The following is a 19,957-nucleotide window of genomic DNA, read 5'->3' on the forward strand; positions in this document are numbered from 1 at the left end:
AGGAGCAGCGGTTCTACTCCGAGTCTCTCTCGTGTGACTGAAGCGCAAATCTTTGAATATATATTATTTCAGAGCGAGTGTTTTTAACTCATATCTTTGCTTCTAGGGGGAGGTTCTAGGGGAAAACGTGTCCACTCAGTCTAGACGAGGGGGGCGTGTCCACTCAGTCTAGATGAGGGGGCGTGTCCACTCAATCAGGAAGACCAATCAGCTGCAGTGATTTAATCGTATGTTGTTGTTGCTCCGCCCACTCCTTCAGGAAGACCAATCAGCTGCAGTACATGCAGAACGTGGTGGTTAAGACGCTGTGGAAGCATCAGTTCGCCTGGCCGTTCTACCTGCCTGTGGACGCCATCAAGCTCTGTCTGGCTGTGAGTAGTATTGTTATTATTGTTATTATTGTTATTAAGGGACCAAGAAGTCACAAAGTGACTTTGGTCACTTATTGTTTTTGTGTTTTTTTTTTCTTCTTCTTCTTCTTCTGCCAAAAATAGCAGTTCTGACTGAACCGTGCAGTCGGTTTTCGTGAAAATGCAAACTTTGAACGTGCATAGCTCATGAACCGTTTGACCGTTGGCAATGACACTTCGATACACATATGTGTCTCCTCATGCCGGACAACTTTCGTGTTCTGACTTTTGACCTCTGACCTTTAGATCACCCGCCATTTTTAATTATATGAAAAACAGTTAAAATGTATCACCTCCCAGGATCTTTGATCAAAATGCACAAAAACGTCTACACGTGAACTTTGGACCTATACGGAAAAATCGTAGTACATTTTGTGAAAAAATTAAGTTTTTATGAGCCAATGACAATAGGCCTATCTCACAGCCCCCTTTCCACGCCCCCTTCCGGTAGCTAGTGGTGTCATTTAACATTAGCATTTACACTTTTTTTTTCTCTGGAGAATCTAAGCCCACCCAAAACTGCCCAAAAATCACTTTCACCTAGAAAATCCATTCACATTTTTTATAATTCAGCTGACTGTGGAGACACATGCTGGAACTTTTTACTTTGAAACGTTTTATAGTTTCTGAGTTATTTAATTTAAACGCCAAATGCATTCTCAATGGCGAAAACACAAACGTTGGCACCACGTATTAAAAAAAAAAAAGTCATTGTTTTGATTTTTTTGATTTTTTATTAAAAATAATATATATAAAAAAAAAAATATATATATATATATATATATATATATATATATTTTTTTTTTTTTAAAGACGTCCACAGACGTCTTGGGCTCTGCCCGTGCGGTAATACCAAAGACGTCCACAGACGTCTTGGGCACAATGTGTTAAAATGTCAACGACTTTTAATGTGAAGAATAATGTGAAGAAAACACAATGGTATAACAACTCAAATAAGTAGAATAAACCTTACCTTTACAAAACGGTAGTTTGTGGCTTGTGAAAATACCTCTTTTAACATGGAAGTCTATGGACCGCAGAAAAAATAACACCATTAGCTCCAAAAGGGGGTGGGGAAATGCTGTGAGATAGGCCTATTGCTGGTTTGTGAAAATTCTTCTTCTGCCTATAATACATACATGCAGCGTCACATGCTTATCTCACTTTACAGTATAGTAGAGGGTCATGCCAAATAGCACTGAAAGCAGTCTTACTCCAATTGGCCAAAGGGGGGGCGATTGTTTGAAATTGTTTGAAAATGAAACCTTTGATAACGCATGCTTTGTTTGGCCAAAATTCATGGCACTTGTTTCCACATGTTCCTTGACTCATGGGGAACACATCTGTCACTTTGACAAGTAAGCTCCGCCCTCAGACTTTCCACCATTTTGAGCAGTTTGAAAAATGCTTATACCTGACTTTCTGCCTCCATTCTTGAGCAATTTGCGTGAAACGTCCTACACACAATCTATGGACCATTATCTGAAATCCCGGTTGAAGAGAAGTTTGTACGTGAAAACATGAACAGCGGTAATCCATAATGACATGCCCAAAATGAGGACACGCATACTTGTTAACCAAAATACGGAATGGTTTTGTTGTTTACAATGTGGTCACTGATTGTCTCCGTGTAGCTCAGTCAGTAGAGCTCTTGCCCTTCGACCACAAGGTCGTGTGTTCAAATCCGGGTACCGAACACTCAGCCCATGATTCTTCTTTTAGTAAGGGCATTTTATCAGGTATTTGACCAATCTGGGAACTAAATCGTTACCAAGAAATTTCTTCACCAATGTGTTTCTAAAGGTGTCTAATAACATGTACTAAAAGTTTGAAATTCAACTCTCATGGGAAAATTGAGTTATTAGCATAATATGTGACCATACCCATAACATCCTATATAAGGCAAAACAGTCCAAATTTCATCATTCTTTAAGTAGCATGTGACATATGAAACTAGGGTGATTTCATGATTCTGAATCCATTCCAAGCATTAGTTTTGCACAAAAAACACTCCTTGGGCTAAATTAGGCCATATCCAGTTGACCAAATGTGCTGACCTCATCACGTTTGTGTGGCCGTTTTCCTCCCAAGGAGTGTTTTTTGTGCAAAACTAATGCTTGGAATGGATTCAGAATCATGAAATCACCCTAGTTTCATATGTCACATGCTACTTAAAGAATGATGAAATTTGGACTTTTTTGCCTTATATAGGATGTTATGGGTATGGTCACATATTATGCTAATAACTCAATTTTCCCACGGGAGTTGAATTTCAAACTTTTAGTACATGTTATTAGACACCTTTAGAAACACATTGGTGAAGACATTTCTTGGTAACGATTTAGTTCCCAGATTTTCATAGATTTCTCTTACTATTTGTGCATATTGTTCTTATTGTGTATTGTCTTCTTTCTTGGCCCCACCTTATCGCTGCTTGCAGCTACATTTATGTGTTTGTTGTTGTTCCTAGGACTACCACAAGGTGATCAAGAACCTTATCGCTGCTTGCAGCTATATTTATGTGTTTGTTGTTGTTCCTAGGACTACCACAAGGTGATTTGTTTCTTGTTGTTCCTAGGACTACCACATGGTGATCAACGACCTTATCGCTGCTTGCAGCTATATTTATGTGTTTGTTGTTCCTAGGACTACCACAAGGTGATCTGTTTCTTGTTGTTCCTAGGACTACTACAAGGTGATCAAGAACTTTATCGCTGCTTGCAGCTATATTTGTGTTTGTTGTTCCTAGGACTACCACAAGGTGATCAAGGTGTTTCTTGTTGTTCCTAGGACTACCACAAGGTGATCTGTTTCTTGTTGTTCCTAGGACTACCACAAGGTGATCTGTTTGTTGTTGTTCCTAGGACTACCACAAGGTGATCAAGGTGTTTGTTGTTGTTCCTAGGACTACCACAAGGTGATCTGTTTGTTGTTGTTCCTAGGACTACCACAAGGTGATCAAGGTGTTTGTTGTTGTTCCTAGGACTACCACAAGGTGATCAAGGTGTTTGTTGTTGTTCCTAGGACTACCACAAGGTGATCAAGGTGTTTGTTGTTGTTCCTAGGACTACCACAAGGTGATCAAGGTGTTTGTTGTTGTTCCTAGGACTACCACAAGGTGATCAAGGTGTTTGTTGTTGTTCCTAGGACTACCACAAGGTGATCAAGGTGTTTGTTGTTGTTCCTAGGACTACCACAAGGTGATCAAGGTGTTTGTTGTTGTTCCTAGGACTACCACAAGGTGATCAAGGTGTTTGTTGTTGTTCCTAGGACTACCACAAGGTGATCAAGGTGTTTGTTGTTGTTCCTAGGACTACCACAAGGTGATCAAGGTGTTTGTTGTTGTTCCTAGGACTACCACAAGGTGATCAAGGTGTTTGTTGTTGTTCCTAGGACTACCACAAGGTGATCAAGGTGTTTGTTGTTGTTCCTAGGACTACCACAAGGTGATCAAGGTGTTTGTTGTTGTTCCTAGGACTACCACAAGGTGATCAAGGTGTTTGTTGTTGTTCCTAGGACTACCACAAGGTGATCAAGGTGTTTGTTGTTGTTCCTAGGACTACCACAAGGTGATCAAGAACCCGATGGACATGGGGACGATAAAGAAGAGGCTGGAGAACAACTATTACTGGAGCGCCAGCGAGGCCATGCAGGACTTCAACACCATGTTTACAAACTGTTACATTTATAACAAGGTAACTGTTACATTTATAACAAGTAACTCCATGTTATATTGCCATTCCTAACAACCCGAACGCCCGGGGTTATTTAATCCATTAAATCAGAGGTTATTTAATCCATTAAATCAGAACGCCCAGCGATTTATAGCAGCGGAGCACATTTACAGACGGACCGGATGTTATTCCGGATGTGGCTGAAGCAGCTAGATGTAGCCAAAACACTCTAGAGGCGATCGACAACAACGGGAGGTATGATTAAATCTAAAGCGACTAGCGACGGGACCGCGGTGGGCCGTCTAACACAGGATCTTTTCTTAGAATTGGACGGAATGATTTAGATCAAGAGTTATTCACGTTTTAAGATTATTGGTCTCGTCGGCTAAAATGGGGTGGGGGACATTTTCGATGACGTCCCACTGGAAAATAACATTGAATGTTGCGCAACAGACGCTCCCAGCCTGTGGAGCGATGCAATCGGTTTTGATATGAATAAATCTCCGTCCTTTTTATCAATCTCCGTCCCGAGCGCTGGGCGTTACTAATTGATAGAACGGAGAACTCCGTCCTTGCCACTCAGGGTGTTAACCCAATCAGTCCTGGGAGTCCTTCAAAATAGGAGCTCTGGGGTGCCGGGAAAACATGGCCGCTTTTACTCTGATTCCCTGTGACGTGTGGACACGTCGGATGGACGGAACCTGTTACTGTGAACTCCGTCCTTGCCGCTCGGGGTGTTAATGTGTGTGTGTGTGATGTCCCCCAGCCTACAGATGACATCGTCCTCATGGCCCAGGCTCTGGAGAAGATCTTCCTCCAGAAGGTGGCCCAGATGCCCCAGGAGGAGGTGGCCCTGCTGCCCCCCGCCCCCAAGAGCAAGGCCAACAAGAGCAAGCCGGCTGCCCCGCTCACCCCAGGTACATCCAATAGGACTAGACCATAGACCGGCTGCCCCGCCCACCCCAGGTACCTCTTCATCCAATAGGACTAGACCATAGACCGGCTGCCCCGCCCACCCCAGGTACCTCTTCATCCAATAGGACTAGACCATAGACCGGCTGCCCCGCCCACCCCAGGTACCTCTTCATCCAATAGGACTAGACCATAGACCGGCTGCCCCGCCCACCCCAGGTACCTCTTCATCCAATAGGACTAGACCATAGACCGGCTGCCCCGCCCACCCCAGGTACCTCTTCATCCAATAGGACTAGACCATAGGCCGGCTGCCCCGCCCACCCCAGGTACAAGTTCATCCAATAGGACTAGACCATAGACCGGCTGCCCCGCCCACCCCAGGTACCTCTTCATCCAATAGGACTAGACCATAGACCGGCTGCCACGCCCACCCCAGGTACAAGTTCATCCAATAGGACTAGACCATAGGCCGGCTGCCCCGCCCACCCCAGGTACAAGTTCATCCAATAGGACTAGACCATAGAGTGTTGCAGTCCCGCCCCCTTTCATGACGACGCCAGGCCCAGGAAATGAACCCCAATGCATTTTTCCCATGGACATTTCAAAAAAGTATTTAATTAAAGACCTTTTAAGCGTCGTACGAAGCCAACTCGAGTCGTGACAAATCATGACAACAAACACAATATTTTGGACCAAACAAATAATTACAAAGAAGAAAAACAACAAAAAAAGGGTTTTTTTCTACTTTCTAATTCTTTGTTTGGCCCAAAACATTGTGTTTGTTGTCAGGATTTGTCACGACAAGAGTTGGCTTTGTCTGCGGCGTAAACGTCTTTAAATAAATTTAAAAACTTTCTGAAAAGTCTATGAGGAAAATGAACAGGGATTTATTTTCCTGGTCTCTCGGGGGGGGGGGGGGGGGGGGGGGGGGGCTGCGACGCTCTACAGACATATAAACGTAGACGCCCCTTTCTCCGCCTCTGGAGCGTATATGTGCTCCAGGGAGGGCAAAACACCCCCCCCCCCCCCCCCCTGTCAGGTGAAAAGAAGCGGCCTGCTCACTGAAGGAAGCATGAGGTCAGTCCGTTGGGTTGCAAAATTGTGGCATCGAAATTTAGAAAAAATGTCGTAGTAAATCAGTGTCATACACATTCTGAAGAAAGCCTGGAGACTTGGTGTTAAGTAAGTTGGTGTTATGATCAAAATAAGAACATTATAATGGTGCTATAAGGGCCTTTCAAAGGTGAAGCGAGCCTATGGTTCATTTTCAATGAGACCCGCACTGGGGAGAAATCGCAGTGCGACAACGCAAGCGTATTTACGTTGAGCGCAGTCCCGTGAATTTGTTGCGCGCATGCTTATTACGTGCACACCCCCCCGACTCACCAGACCTGGATTCTGTTTTTGCGTTTTCGCGCCCCTCTGGAGCAGACCTGGAGGAGACCTGTCGTTGATCCAGACAACAACGCCTGCGTTCAGTGGCGTAACTAGACGTCACTGGGCCCTGACGCAGGCTGATCCGCGAGTGACACAGACACTACTGACTTCCTTCACATTATTAGACTACAGCCCTACGCTCTAACAGAGCTGTTGGGAGGGAGGGGGGGCACATGTTGCCTTTGCATATGGTATGGTGTGTGGCTGTGTGTGCTATAGCAGCAGCCACCACCAGGCTCCGCCAAACTTTGTTCAACTCAACTGTCATTGCATCTCTGTATTATAATTTCATTTTAAAGACGGGCACGGGTGGGCGGCGTGTGCCCCCCTTGCCTCTGGGCCCCCACGGGTGGGCGGCGTGTGCCCCCCTTGCCTCTGGACCCCCACGGGTGGGCGGCGTGTGCCCCCCTTGCCTCTGGGCCCCCCTTGCCTCTGGGCCCCCCTTGCCTCTGGGCCCCCACGGGTGGGCGGCGTGTGCCCCCCTTGCCTCTGGGCCCCCACGGGTGGGCGGCGTGTGCCCCCCTTGCCTCTGGGCCCCCCTTGCCTCTGGGCCCCCCTTGCCTCTGGGCCCCCCTTGCCTCTGGGCCCCCCTGGCCTCTGGGCCCCCCTTGCCTCTGGGCCCCCCTTGCCTCTGGGCCCCCCTTGCCTCTGGGCCCCCCCCCCCCCCTTGCCTCTGGGCCCCCCCCTTGCCTCTGGGCCCCCCTTGCCTCTGGGCCCCCCTTGCCTCTGGGCCCCCCTTGCCTCTGGGCCCCCCTTGCCTCTGGGCCCCCCTGGCCTCTGGGCCCCCCTTGCCTCTGGGCCCCCCTTGCCTCTGGGCCCCCCTTGCCTCTGGGCCCCCCCCCTTGCCTCTGGGCCCCCCTTGCCTCTGGGCCCCCCCCTTGCCTCTGGGCCCCCCTTGCCTCTGGGCCCCCACACAGTCTCGTTGTCTGCGTCACGGTAGTTACGCCCCTGCCTGCGTTCCTCGCTTCCCGTTAGAAAAGCCTTTAAGGCAGAAAATCAAAAATTCACTGCGGACACATTTGTCCGTGTTGTAACTTGTGGACATGTTTTTTCTGGCGGCACTGATTCTGCGTGGACAGAAACGACAGCCCTGGAGTGACTGTTTGGAGCAGCTTTGCATTTGAGTCAAATGAACATGCAGGTCTGCTGATTGATTGAATGAATACGTCATTAGTCAAACGATGGAAACCAAATGGACCAGAGGTTAAAAGGCTAAAAGAATAGCACAGAAAAAATATGGTCCAGGTGACAGGTGACTGACTACATTGTGCTGCTACGTATTCAATTCACCAACAGAGCATAGAATATGAACACACTAACTCATTGACTGCTAAGGATGAGTTAGACAAAAAACATTTGGATGTTTTCTATCCTAGGGCAGTGGTTCCCAAATTTCTCATGTCAAGGACCCCCAAATTGACACTCATTCGCATGTGGACCCCCATTTGAAAAGAGATGCCAGGGACCCCCATGAGAGAAGAGTTTTACGGCTCTAGCAGTGATTCTTAACCCGTTTAATTTCAAGGACATATTTTCAGATGGGAGTCGGCGGCCAATTACCTATAATTCTGGGGGTCCTTGACATGAAAAAGGTTGATCACCACTGACATAGAAACATAGGTTTATCAGAAAACTGTCAGGATTTAGATTTAGACTTTTGTAGAATCTTGTGTCAGTTCTGAATGGGTTAACAATGCGTGTGAACCCTGAGTGTACTTTTTGCAAACTGCTAATGAAGTTGTGTTTTTAATGTGGTTTCAGTGAGTCAAGCGGCCGAGTCGTCGGCATCGCCCCCCTCCTCCTACCCCGCCCCCTCGCCCTCCTCCCAGACGCCAGTCATCTCGGCCACGCCCACGGCGCCGGTCCAGACCACGCCCCCTGTCTCCGCAGCCCCGCCTCCACAGCCACAGCCGCCGGCGGCCATGATGCCGTCCGCGCAGCCCGTCGTCAAGGTAACCACCAACGACAACACCCTTCCTTGTTGCGAAGTGGTTTTAAACCCTTTTCACATCGAGGTCCGTTATTTATTCAGAGGTTGAGCCGTTTGTGACCAGCTTTGACTGAGAGGTTGAGCCACGGAACCACCGTTTGTGACCAGCTTTGACTGAGAGCCTGCCATCGCGTAAATTACAGCTTTTCGCCAGAGGAGAAAAACCTTTTTTTCCCCCCAAATGAGTTAATAGCACAGGCAGACTCTTCACATACTGAAATAGACATGTAAATATGAAATAAATGCTTAAACATGTAGCTAGGTGTAATGTTAGAGACCACAGAATACATGTAAATATGAAATAAATGCTTAAACATGTAGCTAGGTGTAATGTTGGAGACCACAGAAGACATGTAAATATGAAATAAATGCTTAAACATGTAGCTAGGTGTAATGTTAGAGACCACAGAACACATGTAAACATGAAATAAATGCTTAAACATGTAGCTAGGTGTAATGTTAGAGACCACAGAATACATGTAAATATGAAATAAATGCTTAAACATGTAGCTAGGTGTAATGTTAGAGACCACAGAAGACATGTAAATATGAATTAAATGCTTAAACATGTAGCTAGGTGTAATGTTAGAATCCACAGAAGACATGTAAATGTGAAATAAATGCTTAAACATGTAGCTAGGTTTAATGTTAGAGTCCACAGAACACATGTAAACATGAAATAAATGCTTAAACATGTAGCTAGGTGTAATGTTAGAGACCACAGAATACATGTAAATATGAAATAAATGCTTAAACATGTAGCTAGGTGTAATGTTAGAGACCACAGAAGACATGTAAATATGAATTAAATGCTTAAACATGTAGCTAGGTGTAATGTTAGAATCCACAGAAGACATGTAAATGTGAAATAAATGCTTAAACATGTAGCTAGGTTTAATGTTAGAGTCCACAGAAGACATGTAAATATGAAATAAATGCTTAAACATGTAGCTAGGTGTTATGTTAGAGTCCACAGAAGACATGTAAATATGAAATAAATGCTTAAACATGTAGCTAGGTGTAATGTTAGAGTCCACAGAAGACATGTAGCCTAAATGTGAAATAAATGCTTAAACATGTAGCTAGGTTTAATGTTAGAGTCCACAGAAGACATGTAAATATGAAATAAATGCTTAAACATGTAGCTAGGTGTTATGTTAGAGTCCACAGAAAACATGTAAATATGAAATAAATGCTTAAACATGTAGCTAGGTGTTATGTTAGAGTCCACAGAAGACATGTAAATATGAAATAATTGCTTAAACATGTAGCTAGGTGTAATGTTAGAGACCACAGAATACATGTAAATATGAAATAAATGCTTAAACATGTAGCTAGGTGTAATGTTGGAGACCACAGAAGACATGTAAATATGAAATAAATGCTTAAACATGTAGCTAGGTGTAATGTTAGAGACCACAGAACACATGTAAACATGAAATAAATGCTTAAACATGTAGCTAGGTGTAATGTTAGACCACAGAATACATGTAAATATGAAATAAATGCTTAAACATGTAGCTAGGTGTTATGTTAGAGTCCACAGAACACATGTAAACATGAAATAAATGCTTAAACATGTAGCTAGGTGTAATGTTAGAGACCACAGAATACATGTAAATATGAAATAAATGCTTAAACATGTAGCTAGGTGTAATGTTAGAGACCACAGAAGACATGTAAATATGAATTAAATGCTTAAACATGTAGCTAGGTGTAATGTTAGAATCCACAGAAGACATGTAAATGTGAAATAAATGCTTAAACATGTAGCTAGGTTTAATGTTAGAGTCCACAGAAGACATGTAAATATGAAATAAATGCTTAAACATGTAGCTAGGTGTTATGTTAGAGTCCACAGAAGACATGTAAATATGAAATAAATGCTTAAACATGTAGCTAGGTGTAATGTTAGAGTCCACAGAAGACATGTAGCCTAAATGTGAAATAAATGCTTAAACATGTAGCTAGGTTTAATGTTAGAGTCCACAGAAGACATGTAAATATGAAATAAATGCTTAAACATGTAGCTAGGTGTTATGTTAGAGTCCACAGAAAACATGTAAATATGAAATAAATGCTTAAACATGTAGCTAGGTGTTATGTTAGAGTCCACAGAAGACATGTAAATATGAAATAATTGCTTAAACATGTAGCTAGGTGTAATGTTAGAGACCACAGAATACATGTAAATATGAAATAAATGCTTAAACATGTAGCTAGGTGTAATGTTGGAGACCACAGAAGACATGTAAATATGAAATAAATGCTTAAACATGTAGCTAGGTGTAATGTTAGAGACCACAGAACACATGTAAACATGAAATAAATGCTTAAACATGTAGCTAGGTGTAATGTTAGACCACAGAATACATGTAAATATGAAATAAATGCTTAAACATGTAGCTAGGTGTTATGTTAGAGTCCACAGAAGACATGTAAATATGAAATAAATGCTTAAACATGTAGCTAGGTGTAATGTTAGAGTCCACAGAAGACATGTAGCCTAAATGTGAAATAAATGCTTAAACATGTAGCTAGGTTTAATGTTAGAGTCCACAGAAGACATGTAAATATGAAATAAATGCTTAAACATGTAGCTAGGTGTTATGTTAGAGTCCACAGAAGACATGTAAATATGAAATAAATGCTTAAACATGTAGCTAGGTGTAATGTTAGAGACCACAGAATACATGTAAATATGAAATAAATGCTTAAACATGTAGCTAGGTGTAATGTTGGAGACCACAGAAGACATGTAAATATGAAATAAATGCTTAAACATGTAGCTAGGTGTAATGTTAGAGACCACAGAACACATGTAAACATGAAATAAATGCTTAAACATGTAGCTAGGTGTAATGTTAGAGACCACAGAATACATGTAAATATGAAATAAATGCTTAAACATGTAGCTAGGTGTAATGTTAGAGACCACAGAAGACATGTAAATATGAATTAAATGCTTAAACATGTAGCTAGGTGTAATGTTAGAATCCACAGAAGACATGTAAATGTGAAATAAATGCTTAAACATGTAGCTAGGTTTAATGTTAGAGTCCACAGAAGACATGTAAATATGAAATAAATGCTTAAACATGTAGCTAGGTGTAATGTTAGAATCCACAGAAGACATGTAAATGTGAAATAAATGCTTAAACATGTAGCTAGGTTTAATGTTAGAGTCCACAGAAGACATGTAAATATGAAATAAATGCTTAAACATGTAGCTAGGTGTTATGTTAGAGTCCACAGAAGACATGTAAATATGAAATAAATGCTTAAACATGTAGCTAGGTGTAATGTTAGAGTCCACAGAAGACATGTAGCCTAAATGTGAAATAAATGCTTAAACATGTAGCTAGGTTTAATGTTAGAGTCCACAGAAGACATGTAAATATGAAATAAATGCTTAAACATGTAGCTAGGTGTTATGTTAGAGTCCACAGAAGACATGTAAATATGAAATAAATGCTTAAACATGTAGCTAGGTGTAATGTTAGAGACCACAGAAGACATGTAAATATGAAATAAATGCTTAAACATGTAGCTAGGTGTAATGTTAAGAGACCACAGAAGTGAACACGGAAGTGAACTCAGAAGTGAACTCGTAGCGCGCCACCGAGTGGCGCGCTAAGAGCTTGTAGGTCTGCTATTTTTGAAAAATCTGGCGCGCTAAGAGCTTGTAGGTCTGCTATTTTTGAAAAATCGTTAAAATGTGACGCAAATCATTGAATATATTTTTCAGAGCGAACATTTTTAACTAAAATATTTGCTTCTTGACATGAAAAAGGTTGAGCACCACTGACAAGGTTTTTCAGATTTTTTTTTTGATTTAGAAGCCTTTTTTTTATCAACCTCAGTCCAAAATGGGTTAAGTAGCCAAATGCAGATGTTTTGCAATGATTTAACTCTGTATGTAAATTCAACCAAAACATATATTTTGTAAGCGGCGTTTATAGCACAACATTACCCCAGGTGAAGGAGTTTGAGTATGTCAGGGTCTTGTTCACGAGTGAGGGGAGGACGGAGAAGGAGATCAGCCGGAGAATCGGAGCGGCAGGGGCGGTATTGCAGTCGCTGTACCTCTCACTGTTGTGACGAAAAGAGAGTTGAGCCAGAAGGCAAAGCTCTCTGTCTATATAGAGTAGGACTACTTCCTACTCTATATATGGTCATGAAGTGTTCCTACTCTATATATGGTCATGAAGTGTTCCTACTCATTATATGGTCATGAAGTGTGTCGTTTCTAGCCCTTATTTTGTTACTCTTTGGGTATATTTGTACATTTCCACCTTCAGTCGATGCTTCATATCCATATGAGTGAAAAGGCCGGGATGATCGGTTTATTTTTCAAACACAGTTCTTATATGAAGAGATCTAAAATCCCCCTATGGGGATTACAATGCAAATAAAAAGTACACAAACCTGTGGACTGGCGCCCTCTACTGACAGTGACGTCAGGACTTTGGTGCTCTATAGCTCTGTGTTTTAACAGGAGTGATCCATGGGTCTATAGATCTGTGTTTTAACAGGAGTGATCCATGGGTTTATAGAAATGTGTTTTAACAGGAGGAGTGATCCATGGGTTTATAGATCTGTGTTTTAACAGAAGGAGTGATCCATGGGTTTATAGATCTGTGTTTTAACAGGAGGAGTGATCCATGGGTTTATAGAACTGTGTTTTAACAGGAGGAGTGATCCATGGGTTTATAGATCTGTGTTTTAACAGAAGGAGTGATCCATGGGTTTATAGATCTGTATTTTAACAGGAGGAGTGATCCATGGGTTTATAGATCTGTGTTTTAACAGAAGGAGTGATCCATGGGTTTATAGAACTGTGTTTTAACAGAAGGAAGGAGTGATCCATGGGTTTATAGATCTGTGTTTTAACAGAAGGAGTGATCCATGGGTTTATAGATCTGTGTTTTAACAGGAGGAGTGATCCATGGGTTTATAGATCTGTGTTTTAACAGAAGGAGTGATCCATGGGTTTATAGAACTGTGTTTTAACAGGAGTGATCCATGGGTTTATAGATCTGTGTTTTAACAGAAGGAGTGATCCATGGGTTTATAGATCTGTGTTTTAACAGAAGGAGTGATCCATGGGTTTATAGATCTGTGTTTTAACAGGAGGAGTGATCCATGGGTTTATAGATCTGTGTTTTAACAGGAGTGATCCATGGGTTTATAGATCTGTGTTTTAACAGGAGTGATCCATGGGTTTATAGATCTGTGTTTTAACAGAAGGAGTGATCCATGGGTTTATAGATCTGTGTTTTAACAGATGAAAGGAGTGATCCATGGGTTTATAGATCTGTGTTTTAACAGAAGAAAGGAGTGAAGAGTTAATCTGTGGGTTTGTTAATCTGTGTTTTAACAGAAGAAAGGAGTGAAGAGTTAATCTGTGGGTTTTTGTTAATCTGTGTTTTAACAGAAGAAAGGAGTGAAGAGTTAATCTGTGGGTTTGTTAATCTGTGTTTTAACAGAAGAAAGGAGTGAAGAGTTAATCTGTGGGTTTTTGTTAATCTGTGTTTTAACAGAAGAAAGGAGTGAAGAGTTAATCTGTGGGTTTGTTAATCTGTGTTTTAACAGAAGAAAGGAGTGAAGAGTTAATCTGTGGGTTTTTGTTAATCTGTGTTTTAACAGAAGAAAGGAGTGAAGAGTTTATCTGTGGGTTTGTTAATCTGTGTTTTAACAGAAGAAAGGCGTGAAGAGGAAAGCGGACACGACCACGCCCACCACGTCGGCCATCTCCGCGGGGCGGGCCGACTCGCCCTCGTCCAATCAGGATGGAGGAGGAGGAGGAGCCAAGCCGGCCAAGCGCCGGGAGACCTCCTCCCGTCCCGCCAAGACCAATAAGAAGGAGGCCGGGGGGCCGGCGGAGGAGGGGCTAGGGGAGGTGGGAGGAGCCGGAGGAGTGGGGGGAGGAGGAGGAGGAGGAGGAGGAGGAGGGAGGAAGGGCCCGAAGCTGGGCGAGCAGATGAAGCACTGCGACACCATCCTGAAGGTACGATGACTCGTTTTATCCTCTTTAAAACAGTTGTTATGTTGCACACATGCTTAAAATAGCTCTTATTTGCGCCGCCCTCGTTGAAAACAATGTATTTCCAACTCCAGCTTGTCTCAGTTCAGGCTGCAGGAACAGCGCTCGGTTTCTGCCCCCTCAATGTCCTAACTCTTCTATTAGATGGCTCTGGGTTTCTGCCCCCTCAATGTCCTAACTCTTCTATTAGATGGCTCTGGGTTTCTGCCCCCTCAATGTCCTAACTCTTCTATTAGATGGCTCTGATCCACGCTACGTGCCTGGTCTACCTGAAAGAGATGTCATTAATTTATATCCATATTTGGTGCTTCCTGCAGGAGATGCTGTCCAAGAAGCACGCGGCGTACGCCTGGCCGTTCTACAAGCCTGTGGACGCCCAGGCATTAGAGCTGCACGACTACCACGACATCATCAAACACCCCATGGACCTCAGCTCTGTCAGGGTGAGGTTTACACCCTGTAGGGTAACATTTACACCCCATGGACCTCAGCTCTGTCAGGGTAACATTTACACCCTGTCAGGGTATTATTTACACCCTGTCAGGGTGACATTTACACCCTGTAATTTACACCCTGTAAGGTATTATTTACACCCCATGGACCTCAGCTCTGTCAGGGTAACATTTACACCCTGTAGGGTAACATTTACACCAGTGTTGATTTTCACAGTGAATTTTGTCACCTCGAATGTTTTTTGTGTTCGTCTAATTTTGGTCGACTAAATATCATAACATTTTAGTCGAATAAATCTACAGTTGATTTAGTCGACTAAAATGTGTTTTGGCGGGCCTTGCTGCCGTCGTAATGGCTGATTTTACACTTGCTGAAAATAGGCGATCTACGACGTGTCGTGAGCTTGTAGATCTGCTATTTTCAGTGTAAAATGACAGCTTAGTTTCCATTTAGTTTTCGTCAGTGAAAAAAGGTAGTCGACGGACATTTTTCGTCATGGTTTCAGTCGACTAAATCAACACTGATTTACACCCGATGCACCTGAGTGGTCAGAGTTAGTGTTGGTTTTCATGGCAAGTTTTTAAATTGTAAATAAAATGCATTCAAATAAATTGAAAGTGTAACGAACGTGTTGAATGTGTTGTAGAAAAAGATGGACGGCAGGGAGACGGGGTACACGGACCCGCAGAGCTTCGCCACGGACGTCCGGTTAATGTTCTCCAATTGCTACAAATACAACCCACCCGACCACGAGGTGGTCGCTATGGCCAGGAAACTACAGGTAACTACAGTTAACTACACCCAGAACTACAAATACAACAGGTGGTCGCTATGGCCAGGAAACTACAGGTAACTACACCCAGAACTACAAATACAACAGGTGGTCGCTATGGCCAGGAAACTACAGCTAACTACACCCAGAACTACAAATACAACCCACCCGACCATGAGGTGGTCGCTATGGCCAGGAAACTACAGCTAACTACACCCAGAACTACAAATACAACCCACCCGACCATGAGGTGGTCGCTATGGCCAGGAAACTACAGCTAACTACACCCAAAACTACAAATACAACCCACCCGACCATGAGGTGGTCGCTATGGCCAGGAAACTACAGCTAACTACACCCAAAACTACAAATACAACCCACCCAGCTCATTCCTCAGCACCAGCCGCGACACATATAGAAAAAAAAATCACACCCGTGTGAACTGAGTGGTGTAAGGTTTTATATAGCATGATCAGCTGTGGTCTGACGTAATGTCTGACGTAATGAAATAAGGTAAGGTATTATGTAGCCTGATCAGCTCTGATCTGACGTAATGAAATCACACCCGGATGTGATTTCACAACTGGCTGTTTCTGCGCAGAGAAAATGACCACGGTTGCTACGGTCATCCAGTTCACCCGGGTGTGATTTAATTACGTCAGAAATTATTTTGAACATAGCAACCATGCTCATTTTTTTATGCACACAAAAGCCAGTTGTAGGAGTGGTTTACACCACTCAAAAAAGCCAGTTGTAGGAGTGGTTTACACCACTCAACAAAAGCCAGTTGTAGGAGTGGTTTACACCACTCAAAAAAGCCAGTTGTAGGAGTGGTTTACACCACTCAAAAAGTTCAAAGAGAGAAAGTGACGTCATGTTTTAGTTTTAGTAAAAACAGAGATGTGTTTGGGTGAGTCTCTTACCACCGCGGCTCAGTGACGTCATGTTGTAGTTTTTAGTAAAAACAGAGAGATGTGTTTGGGTGAGTCTCTTACCACCGCGGCTCAGTGACGTCATGTTGTAGTTTTAGTAAAAACAGAGAGATGTGTTTGGGTGAGTCTCTTACCACCGCGGCTCAGTGACGTCATGTTGTAGTTTTAGTAAAAACAGAGAGATGTGTTTGGGTGAGTCTCTTACCACCGTGGCTCAGTGTCGTCATGTTGTAGTTTTAGTAAAAACAGAGAGATGTGTTTGGGTGAGTCTCTTACCACCGCGGCTCAGTGACGTCATGTTGTAGTATGAACAGGCGTTGTTCCCCCCCCCCCCTGTAGAGCGTGCATATGCACATCTTGTTACCGGGGCGGACCGGGGAGTGCAGTGCCAGGTATCGAGTCGGTCGGACCCACGGTTCTCCAGAACCACCACAAAAGGCTCTGCTCAGGCTCTGCCCGTGGGCCTAATCAGCCTAAATCCCCTCACCTGTCCAATTTTCAGCCTCTGCCTCAGCCAATTGAGGCTCAACCAATCAGGCTCTGCCAGTGGGCTGAATTGATTGCCAAGTACACTTTTCACAGTCAGTTTGCCCACTTCTCACAGCCAGGTTGCACTCTTCACACACACAGGCACACAGCCACAGAGATCCTCACACACAGGCACAGAGATCCTCACACACAGCCACAGAGATCCACACACAGCCACAGAGATCCTCACACACAGCCACAGAGATCCTCACACACAGCCACAGAGATCCTCACACACAGCCACACAGCCACAGAGATCCTCACACACAGCCACACAGATCCTCACACACAGGCACACAGGCACAGAGATCCTCACACACAGCCACACAGGCACAGAGATCCTCACACACAGCCACAGAGATCCTCACACACAGCCACACAGCCACAGAGATCCTCACACACAGCCACAGAGATCCTCACACACAGGCACAGAGATCCTCACACACAGCCACACAGCCACAGAGATCCTCACACACAGCCACACAGGCACAGAGATCCTCACACACAGCCACAGAGATCCTCACACACAGCCACACAGCCACAGAGATCCTCACACACAGCCACAGAGATCCTCACACACAGGCACAGAGATCCTCACACACAGCCACACACACACAGCCACAGAGATCTCCAACTGTGTGCTGTGTCAAATGAATCCAGGCTGACAACAAGCCATCGTTGCATAGCCCACACAGCAACACACGTCTCAAATTGAGGACTGCCGTTTGACAAAACGGCAACAATGAAAGGCCGGTGGCCGACTGCGACGGGCACGTACAGGTCTAGTGATGTTAATTAAAAACAAAATGGAGAAAACAAACAATAAAATGACCCATACAAATGAGTCCATGACCCACCAATGGGAATGAGTGGTTTGACATGTCTGTCTGTCTGTCTACCTGTCTGTCTGTCTGTCTCTCTGGCTGTCTGCCTGTCTGTCTCTCTGCCTGTCTGTCTGTCTCTCTCTGTGTGTGTGACTGTCTGTCTCTCTCTCTGTCTGCCTACCTGCCTGTCTCTCTCTGCCTGTCTGTCTCTCTGCCTGTCTGTCTCTCTGCCTGTCTGTCTGCAGGACGTGTTTGAGATGCGGTTCGCTAAGATTCCAGACGAGGGTTCTGAGGCCTCGGTTCCGTCTACAACGCCATTGGTCAGTAAAAGCACCGCCTCCTCTGACAGTAGCAACAATTCCTCCTCCGACGAATCGTCAGACTCTGAGGAGGAACGGGCCACACGATTGGCCGAGCTGCAGGAACAGGTTGGTTGCTATCGACCAATCGACCGAGTTTCTAACCCCCCCCCCCACCCCCCACCCCCCCCCCCCCCCCCCCCTCACACACACACACACACACACACACACACACACACACACACACAACACTACGAGCTTGCAGATCTGCTATTTTTTGGAAAAAGGGGGGCAAATCTTTGAATATCTATATTCTTTCAGAGCGAACGTTTTAACTCAGATCTTTGCTTCTGGGGAGGGGGGGGAGGGGGTCCCTGGAACAACATATTATCAGATGGGGGTATTTTTGGGGGTCCTTGACATGAAAATGTTTGAGAACCACTGATATAGAAACATGTCAGGATTTAGAAGACATTTGTAGAATCGTCCTCAGGTCTAAAAGGGTTAAATATGTTTATTGTTAGGCCTGTCGCAACTATTGTGTTCATACATTTTCAAATAAAAGAATAGCAAGAATAGCAGATCTGCAGATCTAAACTGCTATTTTCAAGTGCCCCACCCCAAAATAAATAAATAATAAATAAATACAAATAACGTTATGTGAACTGAGGACCGCCTCACCCTGACGATTAGAACATTGATTGGAATTAGACTCTATTCTTATTATAAACGAAAATTTATTCATGATTTCCAATAAAATCAAATGGATAAACATCACCATGTCTTCAGTCACAGCTGACACTCGTTGACACTCGTTAATATCACTCATTCCTGTCGTAGTTGAAGGGTAGTTTATCATTACTAGTGTTCCTGTGTGTTTTATTATCGTAAAATGTTGCAAAACTTAAAATATAGAATCTGTGACCTTTTTAGCGGTTATATCGTATCGATATCACAATATAGTCCAGAATGTGAACCAAGGCATGTTGAGTACACCAAGGTTTTATGTTAGAAATGTTGAGTATGGGTCCCCAGCATGTAGAAACTGATGTTAGAAATGTTGAGTAGGGGTCCCCAGCATGTAGAAACTGATGTTAGAAATGTTGAGTAGGGGTCCCCAGCATGTAGAAACTGATGTTGAGTATGGGTACCCATACTCAACATTTCTAACACCAGTTTCTACATGCTGGGGACCCATACTCAACATTTATAACATTTAAAAAAATAAATGAAAACCATGACATTTCATCTCTGTCTTGTTTTCACTTAACCTGACTCCGCCAGATGGGGCAGCAGAGAGTACACTGGGTTCCCCCCTCCTGCTCCCATCTGGGAACTCTCAGGCAGACTTGATGCCCGGCCACAAAACGGCCTGGCCAATCAGCGGCAGCTAGAGGCGGGATCAAGGCAGCACTGTGTATGCCTTGATCCCTTTTTTATGCCTTGAGTTATAAAAAATCATAACTTTTGACAGGAATGTGCTAGAGACTTACTTTTACGCGGGCCGTATGTTTGACATGGCTGATTTATAACATCAGTTTCTACATGCTGGGGACCCCTACTCAACATTTCTAAGATCAGTTTATACATGCTGGGGACCCCTACTCAACATTTCTAAGATCAGTTTCTACATGCTGGGGACCCATAGTCAACATTTCTAAGATCAGTTTCTACATG

At 43.8% G+C, this 19,957-nt stretch overlaps 1 protein-coding gene across 4 annotated transcripts in view; it reads left to right on the top strand.

Annotated features, from left to right (window-relative positions):
- brd3b (bromodomain containing 3b) overlaps positions 1-19,957 on the top strand; it is a 42,270-nt gene that overhangs the window by 11,594 nt on the left and 10,719 nt on the right. For 2 of the 4 annotated variants that reach the window (XM_079515638.1, XM_079515639.1), the window contains exons 3-10: positions 260-371; positions 3,968-4,105; positions 4,851-5,001; positions 8,198-8,388; positions 14,128-14,436; positions 14,790-14,915; positions 15,572-15,706; positions 18,227-18,409. In XM_079515638.1, the coding sequence (XP_079371764.1) occupies positions 260-371; positions 3,968-4,105; positions 4,851-5,001; positions 8,198-8,388; positions 14,128-14,436; positions 14,790-14,915; positions 15,572-15,706; positions 18,227-18,409 (1,345 nt within the window). The remainder of the gene's footprint in view (positions 1-259; positions 372-3,967; positions 4,106-4,850; positions 5,002-8,197; positions 8,389-14,127; positions 14,437-14,789; positions 14,916-15,571; positions 15,707-18,226; positions 18,410-19,957) is intronic. The other 2 variants (XM_079515640.1, XM_079515641.1) reach the window with 1 other exon arrangement.

Source organism: Electrona antarctica (genome assembly GCF_951216825.1).
Source record: "Electrona antarctica genome assembly, chromosome: 12".
Taxonomy (NCBI): Eukaryota; Metazoa; Chordata; class Actinopteri; order Myctophiformes; family Myctophidae; genus Electrona; species Electrona antarctica.